General features: G+C 53.7%; 1 protein-coding gene across 1 annotated transcript; it reads right to left on the bottom strand.

Moving 5' to 3' along the window:
- Nucleotides 1-200: 200 nt before the first annotated feature.
- DDRGK1 (DDRGK domain containing 1) lies at nucleotides 201-13679 on the bottom strand. The gene is made up of 9 exons (XM_054467977.2): nucleotides 13470-13679; nucleotides 12146-12349; nucleotides 9569-9681; nucleotides 9229-9330; nucleotides 5195-5317; nucleotides 4797-4835; nucleotides 1619-1675; nucleotides 1043-1091; nucleotides 201-672 (listed from the first exon to the last, which is right to left on the bottom strand). Exons 1-9 carry the CDS (start codon nucleotides 13558-13560, stop codon nucleotides 506-508), a joined length of 945 nt encoding a protein of 314 aa, XP_054323952.1. The 5' UTR covers nucleotides 13561-13679; the 3' UTR covers nucleotides 201-505.
- Between the last annotated feature and the right edge of the window lie 1018 nt (nucleotides 13680-14697).

Genomic DNA, 14697 nt, shown 5'->3' with positions numbered 1-14697 from the left:
CATTAATTCTTCTCCCCACTGGCTCTCAGCCCTACTTAGGGCTCCTGATCTGTTGAAAAATACCCATGAGACCTCCCCTCCCCAGTTAACAGAGATGTGGCCCAAGAGGCACCCCACTTCTAATTTGAGTGGGGGCAAAAGAAGAGAAAGATCTTATCTTGGTCTTGGGGGCAGGGCTTGCAGGGCACAAAGGAACAGAGTAAATGTGCAACAGGCTATTTTCTTGAATGAATGGATTCATAATAAGAACAGGACTTCACCAGCTTCCAAGGGACCCTCCCCACCTCTGAGATACATTCTGAAGCCTAAATTTCACCTGCTCATCTAGGATCCTAGGCCAAGCCTTCTGCCACACCAAGCCACATCAAGCTCAGCAGTACTCACAGGCCTTTAATCTATAACTGCCTGGCCACACTCCGTCACTTCCCCAGGATGGTGGGGAGGGATGAAGATGTATAGCCAGGTAGGCCACACCAACTCTGAGTCCAAGAGGGAAGGACTGGGGTCAGGCTGGGGCTTGGGCAGGGGGCTCCCGGCCCCAGGCGATGAGGGAGTTGCTGGCTTGGGCAAGCTCGGCGATGGACACCCGGCCCCGCTGTCGGATGAAGTTGGCCACGGCGGCCAGTTCCTCTGGGGTTATGTAGATGAACTTGCCCCGGTCGTCAATCACACCTGTGGGGACATGCATGTTGTGGGGCTGAGAACTCCTGGGCGTTCCCCACCTGGCCTGAGAATGCCCACCTACTCCTTCACAGCTGGCTCAGGGCCCTTCAGGCCTCCTGCCTGCCTGGCCTTTCCTGGCTGCATCCAGTCCTGCTAGGAGAGTCGAATCAGGCTGCCCTGCCTGTCCTCTCCCACTGCTGCCATCTCCAGGCCCTGGCATGTCCTCCTTGTAACTGCATCCAGCTACTCAGTGCCCCTGGTTGCAAACCCCTCCCCCCATCTTGGGTGGTCATCCGGCCTCTGCAGCACATCCCCGCAGCCCCTGTGGCTAGACACTCTCCAAGGCCAGGACTGCAGTGATTGGCTGTCATCCTCTCACCTGTTATAGTCCCCTCAGCCAGCAGGTCCTGGATGCGATTTATGGTGTCCTATGAGGAGAACAATTCTCAGAATAGAGATAGGCACCAATGTTCCCAGAAAAAGCACTGAAACCTCCCTCCCACTACAGCCAAATCTCTTTCTTTCCCTCTCATGCCAGCCCCCAAATGTGACTCTGTGCTTTGCCTTTGGAAGGGCCCTGGGTAGAAGGGGCTCTGGTCCTGGGCCCTGCAAGACCCCCAAGAGTATCTCTTCCTGTTAGAAGCGGGGCAGTGATGTTTGCAACATAGGCTGGTGCAGTCTGTGCATGAGAGTTGTCAAGGTAACTGATTTGGGCTGCTTTGGTCACAGGGGCTGCCAGAGTGATGGAGTTTGGATTTTTTTTTTCTTTCCTGCCTGTTCATCCATTAAAAATGCAGGATTCCTAGGGTGCCAGGAGACTTCTGTGCACTACTCACTCTTGGTTGGGGACAAGGTAGATGGTGCATCAAGACTCTGTCTTTAGGGCAGGTCCTCTCTGCTAGCCACACAGACCCCTGGCCACACTGCACACAGCAGGCCACGTTCCAGGGCTTACCTGAGTGCGTAGGCCCACCTGGGAAGCCAGGTCTTCCAAGAGCACAACCTTGGACTGCTACAAAAAGGAGGAGGAAAAGAGAGAGAGGCTGAGCTTGGGCAAATCCCTCTAAGCATGGGCACCCTCCAGGTTTGCATTCTGATCTGATCTGTTCTCACCGACTGGAAAAACACTGTACACACTCCTGTGGGACAGCCTTGCTCCCCTGACACATCACACACACACACACACACACACACTCTCACAACCACCCATTGACAGAGACCCACACAATCATAAACCCTCTCATTCCCCTTCTTGTGAGGAAGGAATCTACCCAAAACAACCACCTGCCTCACGGGCCCTGTCCTGGACTCCGAGACACGCATGAGTGGAAATCAGAGCACAGCTGCCACCATCCTCTGCATCCAGCCATCTCTTTTTAACATCATGGACAAGTTGAAGGGGACGCACCATAGGGAGGAAGGAGGCGGTGAGAGTCACCAAAAGCTATTTTAAATAACTGTCACCAGGACTTATGTTTGCTGAGGACCTACTAGAACAAGGCCCTGAAAACGTATGAGGGACACATGCTGAACAAGCCACAGCCCCCGCCCTGGAGCTCACAGTCCGGCTGGTGAGACAGGTAAGTACATGGACAAGAGGGAGAGCAGATAAAGGCCCGAGCAAGCCAAGGTCTCTCAGTAGAGGCTGTGGGGGCCCACTCCTGCCATGCCTTTACTTGCTGCCCCACTGGCCTGGTCCCCCACAACCTGACACACCCACACTTTTTATCCATCCACTTAATACCATCTGAGGCACTGAGCCCACCCTTGAAATCACTGTCACTAACACTGCTGAGTGCTTTCCAGCACAGCCATGTTCCGTGCTCCAAGTGCTTCCTCATACCCTCAGTAGAAACCTGCGTTCCCAAGGGCGCAGCGAACGGTCCACTGCTGTGTCCACACAGGCACCTGCCTCCACTACCCCAACACACAGCACAGGACTTGAGAAAAGGCAGTTCTTTTGCATTTCTGTGAATCCTCCACCGCAAATGAGCTGGGGGAGGACTGACATGGTGACACCTCCCTGACTGCAGATAGCATGTGACTTGTTTGAAATGCCAAAGCCATATGTACAAGCAGGAAGGCAAGCGAGAGGCAGCTGGGTCAGGATGGGCAAGGACAAAGTGACGTGGTCAGCTGGCCTCTACCTACAAAACAGGGATCAGGCAGTGGGCTCTCAGTGACAGTGTGGTGCGAGAACATGAAGTCACCCCAGGTGCTCCCTGATGACCTGGCCTGAGGTGCTGCTGGGGCCAAAACACGTTTGATAAAACAAGCTAGGTGTGGTGGCACGCACCTGCAGTCTCAGCCACTCGGGAGGCAGAGGCAGGAAGATCGCCGGAGCCCAGCCATCGTGAGACAGGAAAATGGAACAAGATCGAGTGAACCCTACACCTCTCATAAACGATGCTGGGTGCAGGCATGTTCCTCCAGTTCTGAAATCTTAAGGCAAAAAGGCCTATCCTCTTGGAGCAAGGAGGAAAGCAGACAGACTGAATTTCAGAAGTCCTCCTTTTCCTTGCAAGACAGCAGCTCTAGAAGAATTAGCCAGCACAGGCTGGAAAAACTTTTTTTCTTTTTTTTTTTTTGGAGACAGAGTTCCACTCCGTTGCCCAGGCTGGAGTGCAGTGGCACCATCTTGCCTCACTGCAACCTCCACCTCCTGGGTTCAAGTGATTCTCCTGCCTCAGCCTCCTGAGTAGCTGGGACTACAGGCGTGCACCACCATGCCTGGCTAATTTTGTATCACTCACTTGAACCACCTCCTGGGTTCAAGTGATTCTCCTGCCTCAGCCTCCTGAGTAGCTGGGACTACAGGCGTGCACCACCATGCCTGGCTAATTTTTGTATTTTTAGCAGAGATAGGGTTTCAACATGTTGCCCAGGCTAGTTTCAAACTCCTGACCTCAAGTGATCCGCCCGCCTCGGCCTCTCAAAGTGCTGGGGATTGCAGACGTGAGCCACCGTGCCCGGACAAGCTGGAAAAACTCCTAAGCTCCAAATGAGTTTGGAGAACTCTCAGAGAATAGTACCTCCAGGGAGCCACCAAAAGTGAGGGCTAGAACTGGGGACCTTTCTTCCGGTTTCTGCAGAGTAAAGGGGGATGCTGAAGCTGACCCCTCCTCTAATTCCACCTGGGAAGGCTTCCTGGGGAGTGGCTTCAGGACCATCTTACTGCCTACTGGGTAGGTGGGGACAAGTTCCAAACAGCAGCAGGCAAGCGTGAGAGATATCCTGCCCGGCCACAGCCCCTAATCAAGTGTACCAGGGTAGAGAAAGGGCTCCATGAGAGGGGAATGCACACAGCCTGAGCAGACAGGACCCTCTCAAAGTTGCTAGCATTTCCCCCACTTAGGAACCCCAGACTCAAGGCTGTGAGCCCAGCTCCTCGCTGCTGGCAGGCGTCTAAACCCTGCTCTCTTTCAGGAGAGGTGGCGGGAGGATTATGCAAGCCCTGGGTCCTTGGCAGCCCCTAGTAGCACCCCCACCACCGCCCCCGCTCCCTCTGCACTCCTTCCCTCAGCCGCCTCTGCACCTCTGAGTTGCACTTGAAAACCTCTCCCCTCATGGCATCCTTCGTGGGAGAGAAGTTGCTTAGCAGCAAAGCAAAGTAGGATGTGCTTATGCAACCTGGAGCAGCATCGAGGCGGCCTGCGCAGTGGCTGCAGACAGAAGGGGGACACACTGCCACCCCACCCTAAATTCCAAAGGAAACACCATCCTGTTTCCCCTAAAAGACCCAAGTTCCCAGTCAGGAGCACATGGCAGAGGATGCTTGTTTCAACTCAGTGGAGCCTCAGTGTGACAGAACTGACAGAAAACACATGTGAAGAGACTTGAAAACACACTGACTCACTGAGCGTGGGGTCTGAAGAGCAGGGAAACTGTCAAACTGAGTGTGAGGAAGTGATCAGAGGCTTGCGCCTCCCACACAGACCCAGGTCCTTCTCCACCTTTGGGGTCAGAGGGAGAGAAACTCTCCTGGCCAGGACCTTGCGGCTCTGCCCCTCTGGGCCCCCCTGCCCATTCCTGCCCATTCCTGAATGCACTGCCTGCAGCCCCCACTGGAGGCATCCAACCTGCACACGCCAGGCAGGGAGCTGACACTCAGGCTCTGTTCAGTGGCTTCTTACCTTGATGTAGTTGATGAACTCTGTCAGGAAGCTCTGGGACTAGAGAAGCAGAGAAATCAGGGTGAGTACCCCCTAGCAAGGCCACAGGGGGTACCCATCCACCCACGTACCACCTGCTCACTTGAGGGCCACCTGCCTGCAGCCTGCCTTGGGCCCGCTCAACCACCTGTACGTACTGCTTGCCTACACAAGCAGCAGAGCCTTCCAGGGTGAGAGTTTTGGAGGCACCAGCCTCTGCTGAGGACAAGGCCTCTGGCCGCTAAAGCCTGCTGGTACTGATGCCCACCCATCTCTCACTGCCCGGCCAGGGGCATCTGGGATGGGGTGGCTAGCCTTGGGTCTGGCACAGGCTGCACTGATGGGTGCAGAGAGGGGCTTCCCAGGGGCAGCAGGCCCACCTGTTCCTCAGTCATGGTCTCTCCCACGCCTTCCTCCTCCACCACAAAGGCCTCCTTCAGTTTCAGGTACTCCTCATGCTCCCGCTGGGCCTGCTCCTCGCGGGCCTTCCTCTCCTCCTCCTCCTGTGGACATAGGAAGCAAAAGTCAGGTATCGTGGGCAGGTGCCCACCCCATCCCTCTTCTGGTTGCTGCTACCCCTGCAGGACACCAGAGCATATAGCCCAGCCTTTTCTCGGAGACAGAGATCCTTCAAGACCCCCAATCCCCAAGCTGAACAATGGGCCGAGGCCCCTCTTGTCATCGGTTTCATCATCACCTGGACAAATGCTGCTCAGCCCCTTCTCCCGCTCTCCGTGCTCAGGGGATCTTAGCAAAAATCTGTTGAAAACCCTGCCATGACCCCACTCTACAATACCCTCCAATCACCTGCCCCATCCTCTCCTTGTGTAACTCACCAAGCATACCCCGTCATGTCCAAACCTCATGAGCAAATGTGAACCCTGCATTTCCTCACCACCCACTCACCCAGTCAGCCCACTCCAGTCTGGCTTCTGTGTTCCCAGTTCTATGAAACAACTCCTGCCACAGTCTCACCCATGCCCTCCACTCACCAAACTCAAGGTACAACGTTCAGGTCTCATATGCCTGTCCTCTCAGTGATCCTTTCCTCCCTTGCCTTCCAGATCCCACCCTCTCCTGGATTTCCTCCTGCTCCTTGGGCCATTCTTCCCGCCTCCTTCATCATTCAGCCCTGCCTCTTCTCTCTCCTCCACATTCTCTGGGCCACCTCGCCCATGCCCAAAGCATCAACCCCTTCCTTGCCAGTGACTACCACACTTGTAGCCCCACCCGAATCTCTTCTCCCAAACACACAATGGTCCATGTGACACACCTACTGGGCCATCTCACAGGCAGCAGACAGACCTTGGGACCTACTCTTCTATGTTTAGACCTCCTCCTAGGTCCCTGGCTCTGTGAATTAACACAGCCAACTGGTCAGAAATGAGGTCCTATTGACCCCTTCTTTCTCTAACTTCCAGAAAACTCCCTGGTCTGTCTATGTTACTCCATCACCACTACTGCCTGGTAAAACAGCCTCCCTCAACCCAACACATTTTCCAGAGCACTCAGAAAAATCTTAAAACGGAAAGCTAGCCGGGCGTGGTGGCTCATGCCTGTAATTCCAGCACTTTGGGAGGCCGAGGAGGGCGGATCATGAGGTCAGGAGATTGAGACCATCCTGGCTAACATGGTGAAACCCTGTCTCCACTAAAAAACACGCACACACAAAATTAGCTGGGCGTGGTGGCAGGCGCCTGTAGTCCCAGCTACTCAGGAGGCTGAGGCAGGAGAATGGCGTGAACCTGGGAGGCAGAGCTTGCAGTGAGCCGAGATTGTGCCACTGCACTCCAGCCTGGGGGACAGAGCAAGACTCCATCTCAAAAACAAAAACAAAAACTGGAAAGCTAAAGCTGGGGCAAGTAATATACAAGATGAGTCTGGGGCATCTTGCAGTGCCAGAAACTAAGTGCTCAAAAAACAAAACGAGTGTGTGTTAAAGGTACACAGGAGCTAACTGAAAGGGCTCCCAATGGTCAAAGCTGGAACAATCTCAACAACGTAATAAATAACATGTTACTGGATTATAACACAAAGTACAAAATAAATACTCATGAGTCTATACAAACATAAAAAAATGGCTGGTCGGGCACAGTGGCTCATGCTGGTAATCCCACCACTTTGGGAGGCTGAGGCAGGCGGATCACCTGAGGTCAGGAGTTCAAGACTATCCTGGCCAACGTGGTGAAACCTGGTCTCTACTAAAAATACAAAAATTAGCTGGGAGTGGTGGCAGGCGCCTGTAATCCCAGCTACTCGGGAGGCTGAGGCAGGAGAATCGCTTGAACCTGGGAAGCAGAGGTTGCAGTGAGCCCAGATTGCGCCATTGCACTCCAGCCTGGATGACAGAGTGAGACTCCATCTCAGAAAAACAAACAAAAAAAGACTGCATTAATATTTAATGAATAGGGAAGGAGAGACATATCTCCTGTAAGAGATTTCCAAATAATTTATGTAAGAACTCTAACTCCCCAACCCTTAAGTGTGGGCTGTGCCCAGTGACTTCTTTCCAAAGAAATATGGGAAGAGGGGAAAAAAACAGTCACATTACAGTGGAGAAAGCTGGCAAACAAAACCGCAGCCAGGCGACCAAGGTTAACAACATTAGGGACAAGTGAAGCGGATAACTTGCATACTTGCTATGTTGCACTGAAGATGGAACTTCACTTATTGTCTTCTTCAGTCAGATCCATAACCCCAGTCTAACCATGAGAAAAACATCAACCAAACTCAAATTAAGGGACCTTCTACAAAATACTTACCCAGGACTCCTCAAAATTGTTAAGGCTGGACACAGTGGCTCACACATGTAATCCCAGCACTTTGGGAGGCTGAGGTGGGTGGAACACCTGAGGTCAAGAGTTCAAGACCAGCCTGGCAAATATGGTGAAACCCCGCCTCTACCAAAAATACAAAAATTAGCCAGGTGTGGTGGTGCACGTCTGTCATCCTAGCTACTTGGGAGGCTGAAGCAGGAGAATCATTTGAAATCTGAAGGTGGAGGTTGCAGTGAGCTGAGATCGCGCCACTGCACTCCAGCCTGGGCGACAGAGCAAGACTGTATCTCAAAAAAAAAAAAAAAAAAAAGGTTAAGATCATCAAAAGCAAGGAGTCTTAGCTGGGCATAGTGGTGCACACCTGTAGCTCCAGCTACTAGGGAGGCTGAGGCAGGAGGATTGCTTGAGCCCAAGAGTTTGAAGCTGCAGTAAGCACTCCAGTCTGGGTAAGAGTGAGACTCCATCTCTCTTAAAAAAAAAAAAAAAAAAAAAAAGGCCGGGCACAGTGGCTCATGCCTGTAATCCCAGCACTTTGGGAGGCCAAGGGAAGAGAATTGCTTGAGTCTAGGAGTCCAAAAGCAGCCTGGGAAACACGGTGAAACCCAATCTCTACAAAAAAAACAAAAACAAAAATTAGCCAGGCATGGTGGTACACACCTATAGTCCCAGCTACTCGCAGGGAGGGGGAACTGAAGTGGGAGGATTGCTTGAGCCTGGGAGGCAGAGGTTGCAGTGAGCCAAGATCGTGCCGTTGCACTCCAGCCTGGGCAACAGAGCAAGACCCTGTCTTAATCAATCAATAAAGAAAAATCTGAATAATGTTAGAGTTAATTAATAATAATGTGTCAATATTAGTGGTGAGGAATGTATTAAAGTGTGGTAGGATGTTAAGGATAAGGGAAACTGGTTACAGGGGAGAAGAGCCAGGATATTTAAGGTACATTAAGTGGGACCAATATTCAGAAAGGAAAAAACCCTCTCTGCTAATGCCTCCCCCATGCTGTATTCTGGCTTATCAGCCACAGCACCCACATTCAGGCTTCCTGCCATCCAGGATCCTGGGACAACAGGCCAGTCAGAGGTCACAGGTCTTCCCAGCTAGGGCAGTCCTGGCTGTAACCCTATGTACCCCCCATCTTTATGCTGTTCTCTTTTTTGGAAACCTGGTTCTCAGAACAAAGAAAGCTCTGGCAAACAAATGTTCATTAGTCACCTTTACTGCAGTGGACCCCATTCCCTGAGCACCTTCTCTATGCCAGGCCCTCAATGTAACCACCATCTTTTACAATGATTTTTAACAGCCTCAAGGCCTTCAGGATCCAGACCTCCATCACCTCTCTGCCATCCTCTCCTCCTCTCCTGGCTGTCTCTGCCCAGCCATCCTCCTCGCCTCACGTTCCTCACGTGCTCCCCGAAAGTTCAATAGTCATGTGCACAAAAATCCCCACTCGAGGCTCTGCTTTTCAGCAGTGGCTTTTCTAGGATGTGCTGGAGCCTAGGGACCAAATAAACCAGGACCTGCCCTTGTGCCAGGTCTATGGCCCACCTTCTAGGTTGGAGGTGCCAGGGAGCTGCATAAGAAGCTAGGCTGCCTTGCCTGGTCAAGGGTCAGAGGTCAGGGTAGGGGCTGGCCTCACCTTCTGCTCCTCCTCCAGACGAAGCCGCTCCTCCTCCTTCTTCCACTCAGCTTCGCGCTGGGACTCGAGTCGTCTCCGCTCCTCACGTTCAGCCTCCTCCGCCTGGAGAGAGTCTTCATAGGGGCACATCCCTCACCCCCAGCTAGAGTGTGCCCACCGCCCAGACAGACTAGGGAAGGCAATACCTGGGCCAGGGCACAGACCCAGGTGGCAGGAGACAGAGCCAGGGAAGCAGCAAACACCAGCCCAGCAGGCAAGAAGCCCTGAGTCTGCCTTAGGGAAAAAGGAAGGCAGGTCCCTTTTGCACTTCCCAGAGCTGCACCCCATCCCTCCGGCTTGCCTCACGCTGGGCCTTTCGCGCTTGTTTCTCCTCCAGCTTCCGCAGTTTCTTAGCTCCGATTTTCCCTGACAGGTGAGTTTCCGCTGGCTTCTCGACACCTTCCTCCTCCTGGGCTGGGTATAGTCAAAGAAAGACAGTTCAGGTTCTGACCAGAGAGGACTGATGATGATGGATCCCCAACTCCTCATCCCTCCCCTAATAGGGGGATCCCCTTCCACCCACCTGCAAATGTCACTAGCCCAGCTCTGCCCTCCAGAGGCATCTGCCATGAGTGCATGTGTGTGTGTGTGTGTGTGCATGAATATGTAGGGATGGGAGAACGGTGAGGGGCCCATAGGGCAAGGGAAAAGATGAGAACTTTAGGCTGGGTGCGGTGGCTCATGCCTGTAATCCCAGCACTTTGGGAGGCCAAGGCGGGCGGATCACAAGGTCAGGAGATTGAGACCATCCTGGCAATCATGGTGAAACCCCATCTCTACTAAAAGTACAAAAAAAGGGCCAGGCATGGTGGCTCACGCCTGTAATCCCAGAACTTTGAGAGGCAAAGGTGGGTGGATCACGAGGTCAGGAGCTCGAGATCATCCCGGCTAACAAGGTGAAGCCTCATCTCTACTAAAAATACAAAAAATTAGCTGGGTGTGGTGGTGGGCACCTGTAGTCCCAGCTACTCGGGAGGCTGAGGCAGGAGAATGGCGTGAACCCGGGAACCGGAACTTGCAGTGCGCTGAGATCACGCCACTGCATTCCAACCTGGGCAACAGAGTGAGACACTGTCTCAGGCGAAAAAAAAAATACAAAAAAAATTAGCCGGGCGTGGTGGTGGGTGCCTGTAGTCCCAGCTACTTGGCAGGCTGAGGCAGGAGAATGGTGTGAACCCAGGATGGGGAGCTTGCAGTGAGCGGAGATCGCGCCACTGTACTCCATCCAGCCTGGGCAACAGAGCGAGACTCTGTCACACAAAAAAAAAAAAAAAAAAAAAAATTAGCCAGGTGTGGTGGTGGGCACCTGTAGCCCCAGCTACTAGGGAAGCTGAAGCAGGAGAATGGCATGAACCCGGCAGGCAGAGCTTGCAGTGAGCCGAGATCATGCCACTGCACTCCAGCCTGGGTGACAGAGCAAGACTTTGTCTCAAAAAAAAAAAAAAAAAAAAGATGAGAACTTCAGATATTGCATAGCCATAAAGAAGGAGGTATCAAGTTAAAATATGCAAGTGTCTCGGGGTCACAGATAGGGCTGCCTGGATATTTAAGGTACTGTGGCTGATGAGCCAGAATACAGCATAGGGGAGGCATTAGCAGAAAGGGTTGGTTTTTTTCGTCTTTTTTTTTTTGAGACGGAGTCTCGCTCTGTTGCCCAGGGTGGAGTGCAGTGGCGCGATCTCGGCTCACTGCAAGCACCGCCACCTGGGTTCACGCCATTCTCCTGTCTCAGCCTTCCAAGTAGCTAGAACTACAGGAGCCAGCCACCACGCCCCCCTAATTTTTTTTTTTGCATTTTTAGTAGAGACGGAGTTTCACCGTGTTAGCCAGGATGGTCTCAATCTCCTGACCTCATGATCTGCCCGCCTTGGCCTCCCAAAGTGCAGGGATTACAGGCGTGAGCCACCGCGCCGGGCCCAGAGAGGGTTTTTTTACCTTTCTGAATACTGGTCTCACCTAATGTACCTTAAATATCCTGGCTAATGAACTCCAGAGTTCTCTGGCTTCTGTCTCTGGTGCCAAATCTCCAGGGAAGGGAAGTCCCATGGTGAAATTTATCCCGCCTCAAATCTGAAATCCTCCTCACTATAGTCAAGAGTTGCTGAGGATTCTGGGCTTAGTCCCTGGCCAGGATTATCCCTTTGCCCACCAAAGCCTGGCTGAAATGACAGTCCCAACACCATGACTACCTCAGGGCCAGCTGCAAGTTAAAGACCCACTGATGCCTGTGCAGCAAGGGTCTCTGAACCCAAGTCTGAGCCAGAAGGTATGGCAAAGAAAGGGCCTCTTTGTGAGCTAAAGGGATAAGCCCCAAGGGTATAAGGCAAAAGCCTCAAATGCCCCCAGTTTCTGAGAAAGGCCCAGATGCCCCCTCCTCAGGCTCAAGCCAGCTGTCAAGTACTGGAGAAGACAATCCTGAGGGCTCTCCTGGTTTCCCGGAAGCAGGGATATGGAGGCCTCTGTGTCAACAGAATGTCTCTATCCTTAAACTGTTTTCCTGGGGTTGCGGGTGACCCCACTCCAGGAACTGCAGAAACTCTTGGCCAGGCACTCTGCCTCTAGGGTGAAATCCTCAGGGAATGAGTGTGCCCATAACAGGAAGGGTGCGAGGATAGAAGGGGTGAATTGAGGAACATTCTGAATCAAACTGAAGACCCTTGCCCTCTGCTTGGACACTGAGAGCCAAGATGAAGGAAGAGGGGGTTGACCCAGTGGAACAAATGCCAGGTCCCAAGTCCTCCCTCTACTCTACCGTGTGGCTCCCAGACGTCCCTCCTACCCTGAGGCTTCATACCCTACTCCCCTACTTAGCTTTGGGGGCCTCTTTATCTCCCCCTCCAACCCAAACCCTCTCCCCACCAGGCTGGGCCCCTCTCACCTAGGATGACAGCTTCCTCCTCATTCTCATCTGCTTCTGCCCAGGTCACCCGCTGGGCTCGACGCTGGGCCTGTAGGCGGCTGCCCAGGTCCCTCCGGCGCCGAGGCCTGCCTCCAGCTCTCGGCTCCTCAGGCTCCAGGGGCCCAGGCTGGGCGACCCGGCCTGCTCCTGCCAGCTCCTCGTTGTGCAGTGGCTCTTGGCCGGCTGTAGGAAAGACAGAAATGACAATGCTGCCTATAAGCCCAGCCCGGCCCATGGCAGGAGGAGCGGCAGCCTGGAAGCCTCACCTCCTCTGCTTAGCGGCCTGCTGCCCACAGCACAAGGCCCCGATTTCTCAGTCTGACTGGCAAGGCCTTTTCCACGAGGCCCACAGCTTGGTCCCAGGCGGCGGCTCAGCCCTTCCCTTGGGCCTGTGTTAATACTCCTCTCCCCTCCCAGCTCCACCTTTCCAGCTGGCCTGTCAGGAGGCCCCTATCCTGATGTCCCCAGCTCTCATCGAGTACCCCCTGCAGGAATCCACTGATTTCTCGCCTAACACCACCTGTGGTTTTATCTGGCTCCCCAACCAGAGAGTACACTTGCCGGCGGTGGCCGAGCCTCCCCGGGGAAGACCTGCTGGCTCTCCGCCTTCCCTCAGCGTGGCCCTCCCGCCCCTGGGAGCAAGCAGGTGCTCAGAGGTAGCTTGTGGGCCCAGGAAGCAGGAAAACACATACACAAACCCGCCCGCTGACCAGAAATGGGGGGAAAGAGGGAGGATGGGTGTATCTGTTCTGTGCCCTGGCCAATGACATGGCCTTCTGATCGGGGAGCGGATTGGGGAGGGAGAGTGGGCCCTCTCCTTGGCGGGAAGGGAGAGAGCTTCAGGAGTATCCTGGAGCCGCCTCACGCTTCTCCAGCTCGTGGGGGGCAGGCAGAAAATATTCAGATGCCCCCTTCCTGGCACCTGTTATGGAGCCAGGCTGGGAGGAATGGAAAACCCCTGCGGCCTCCCTAACAGGTGCAGAGGAAAAGCGCCCAGACAGTGACGGATGGGAGTGTGCGCCGGCCAGGGCCTGAGGCCTTTGGAGGTATGGAGTTCCCGGGGGTGAAGAGAGGGATGAGGCCACACTCTGGCTTGGAGTCGAGAGAAAGGGGTAGCAGCGAGGCCACCGATTCCAGCTAGGGCACTGCGGAAGCCCCACCCGGCACACGACTAGCGCACGGACGCGCATGCGTCCCGCCCGCCCACATGCGCACGCGCAGGAGCCGCGGCGCGACGGTCCACAAAGGCTCGGAAGGCCAGAAAACCCGGTACCACCAGCCCTGGCGCAGCGGCATCTCCTACCTGATGCCGCCCGGCCCCGGCTGCGAGTCAGGAAGAGGATAAAGCCGACTAGCAGAGCCGCCGCTACCAAGTACCACACGGGCGCCACCATGACGAAGGCCTCAGTGCAGAACCACTGCGTCCACCCTGAGGCCGGGATCTCACAGGCCCCGCCTCCATTTCCCAGTCTAGACTCCGCCCACTACTCGGAGCCCCGCCCAGCGTCACGTCACAGAGAGGCTTTAATGTCAAACATTAAAATGAGTTTGGGGAGTGTAAAGAAACCCATGATGTTAAGAGGAAATTATTGCAGACGGTATGTCCAGTAGAAAACATCTATGTATTTTTTTTTGAGACGGAGTTTCTGTCGCCCAGGCTGGAGTGCGGTGGCGCGATCTCGGCTCACTGCAACCTACACCTCCCGGGTTCAAGCGATTCTCCTGCCTCAGACTCCCGAGTAGCTGCGATTACAGGCGCCCGCCACCACGCCCGGCTAATTTTTGTATTTTTAGTAGAGATGGGGTTTCACCGTGTTGGCCAGGCTGGTCTCGACTCCTGACCTTGTGATCCACCCACCTCGGCCTCCCAAAGTGCTGGGATTACAGGCGTGAGCCACCGCGCCCGGACTATATATGTTTTAAAATCACTAAACAATCGCACATAGTGTTTATGGAAACAACCGTGGAAAAAGTACGAAAAGAGGCTTGGGACTGATGCACACCAACTTCAGGATAGCGATTACCTGTAGGAGGAGGGAAGCGGGTTGGGGTTTTGCTATATCTGTGACATTGAATTTGTTTCTTTCTTTTTTTTTTTTTTGAGGGGAAGGGGAGGGGAGGGCAGTACTGGAATTTATTAAGCTTTTTGTATACATGATAACAGAAGTAAAGATTTATTTCAGGAGCCAGGCACAGAGGCGCGTCTTTTAACTCAATACTTTGGGAAGTCTAGGTAGGGGTGAGCCTAGGAGTTCAAGACCAGCCTGGGCAACATGATGAAACCCTGTCTCTACAAAATACAAAAATTAGCCAGGTGTGGTGGCATGCACCTGTAATTCCAGGTACTTGGGAGGATGAGGTGGGAAGATCACCTGAGCCCAGGGAGGTCAGGGCTGCAGTGAGCCATGATCATGCCACTGCACTCCAGCCTGGATGATAGAGTGAGACCCTGTCTCAGAAAATAAAAAAAAATAAAAATAAATTCAGGACCAATGAACAATGGTGAGAAAGGGATTTGAAAAAATATGGGC

The sequence above is a fragment of the Pongo pygmaeus genome, chromosome 21 (assembly GCF_028885625.2).
Source record: "Pongo pygmaeus isolate AG05252 chromosome 21, NHGRI_mPonPyg2-v2.0_pri, whole genome shotgun sequence".
Classification (NCBI taxonomy): domain Eukaryota; kingdom Metazoa; phylum Chordata; class Mammalia; order Primates; family Hominidae; genus Pongo; species Pongo pygmaeus.
The sequence above is the reverse complement of the archived record's forward strand: the minus strand, read 5'-3'. Positions and strand labels throughout refer to the sequence as shown.

Coding starts and splice junctions, on each gene's coding strand:
- DDRGK1 (XM_054467977.2), bottom strand. CDS start 13,560: ATGGTGGCGCCCGTGTGGTACTTGGTAGCGGCGGCTCTGCTAGTCGGC. Junction 4,836..5,194: donor AGACCATGACTGAGGAACAG/GTGGGCCTGCTG, acceptor CTGCTTCTCTAG/TCCCAGAGCTTCCTGACAGA. Junction 1,676..4,796: donor AGTTCATCAACTACATCAAG/GTAAGAAGCCAC, acceptor TCCTTTTTGTAG/CAGTCCAAGGTTGTGCTCTT.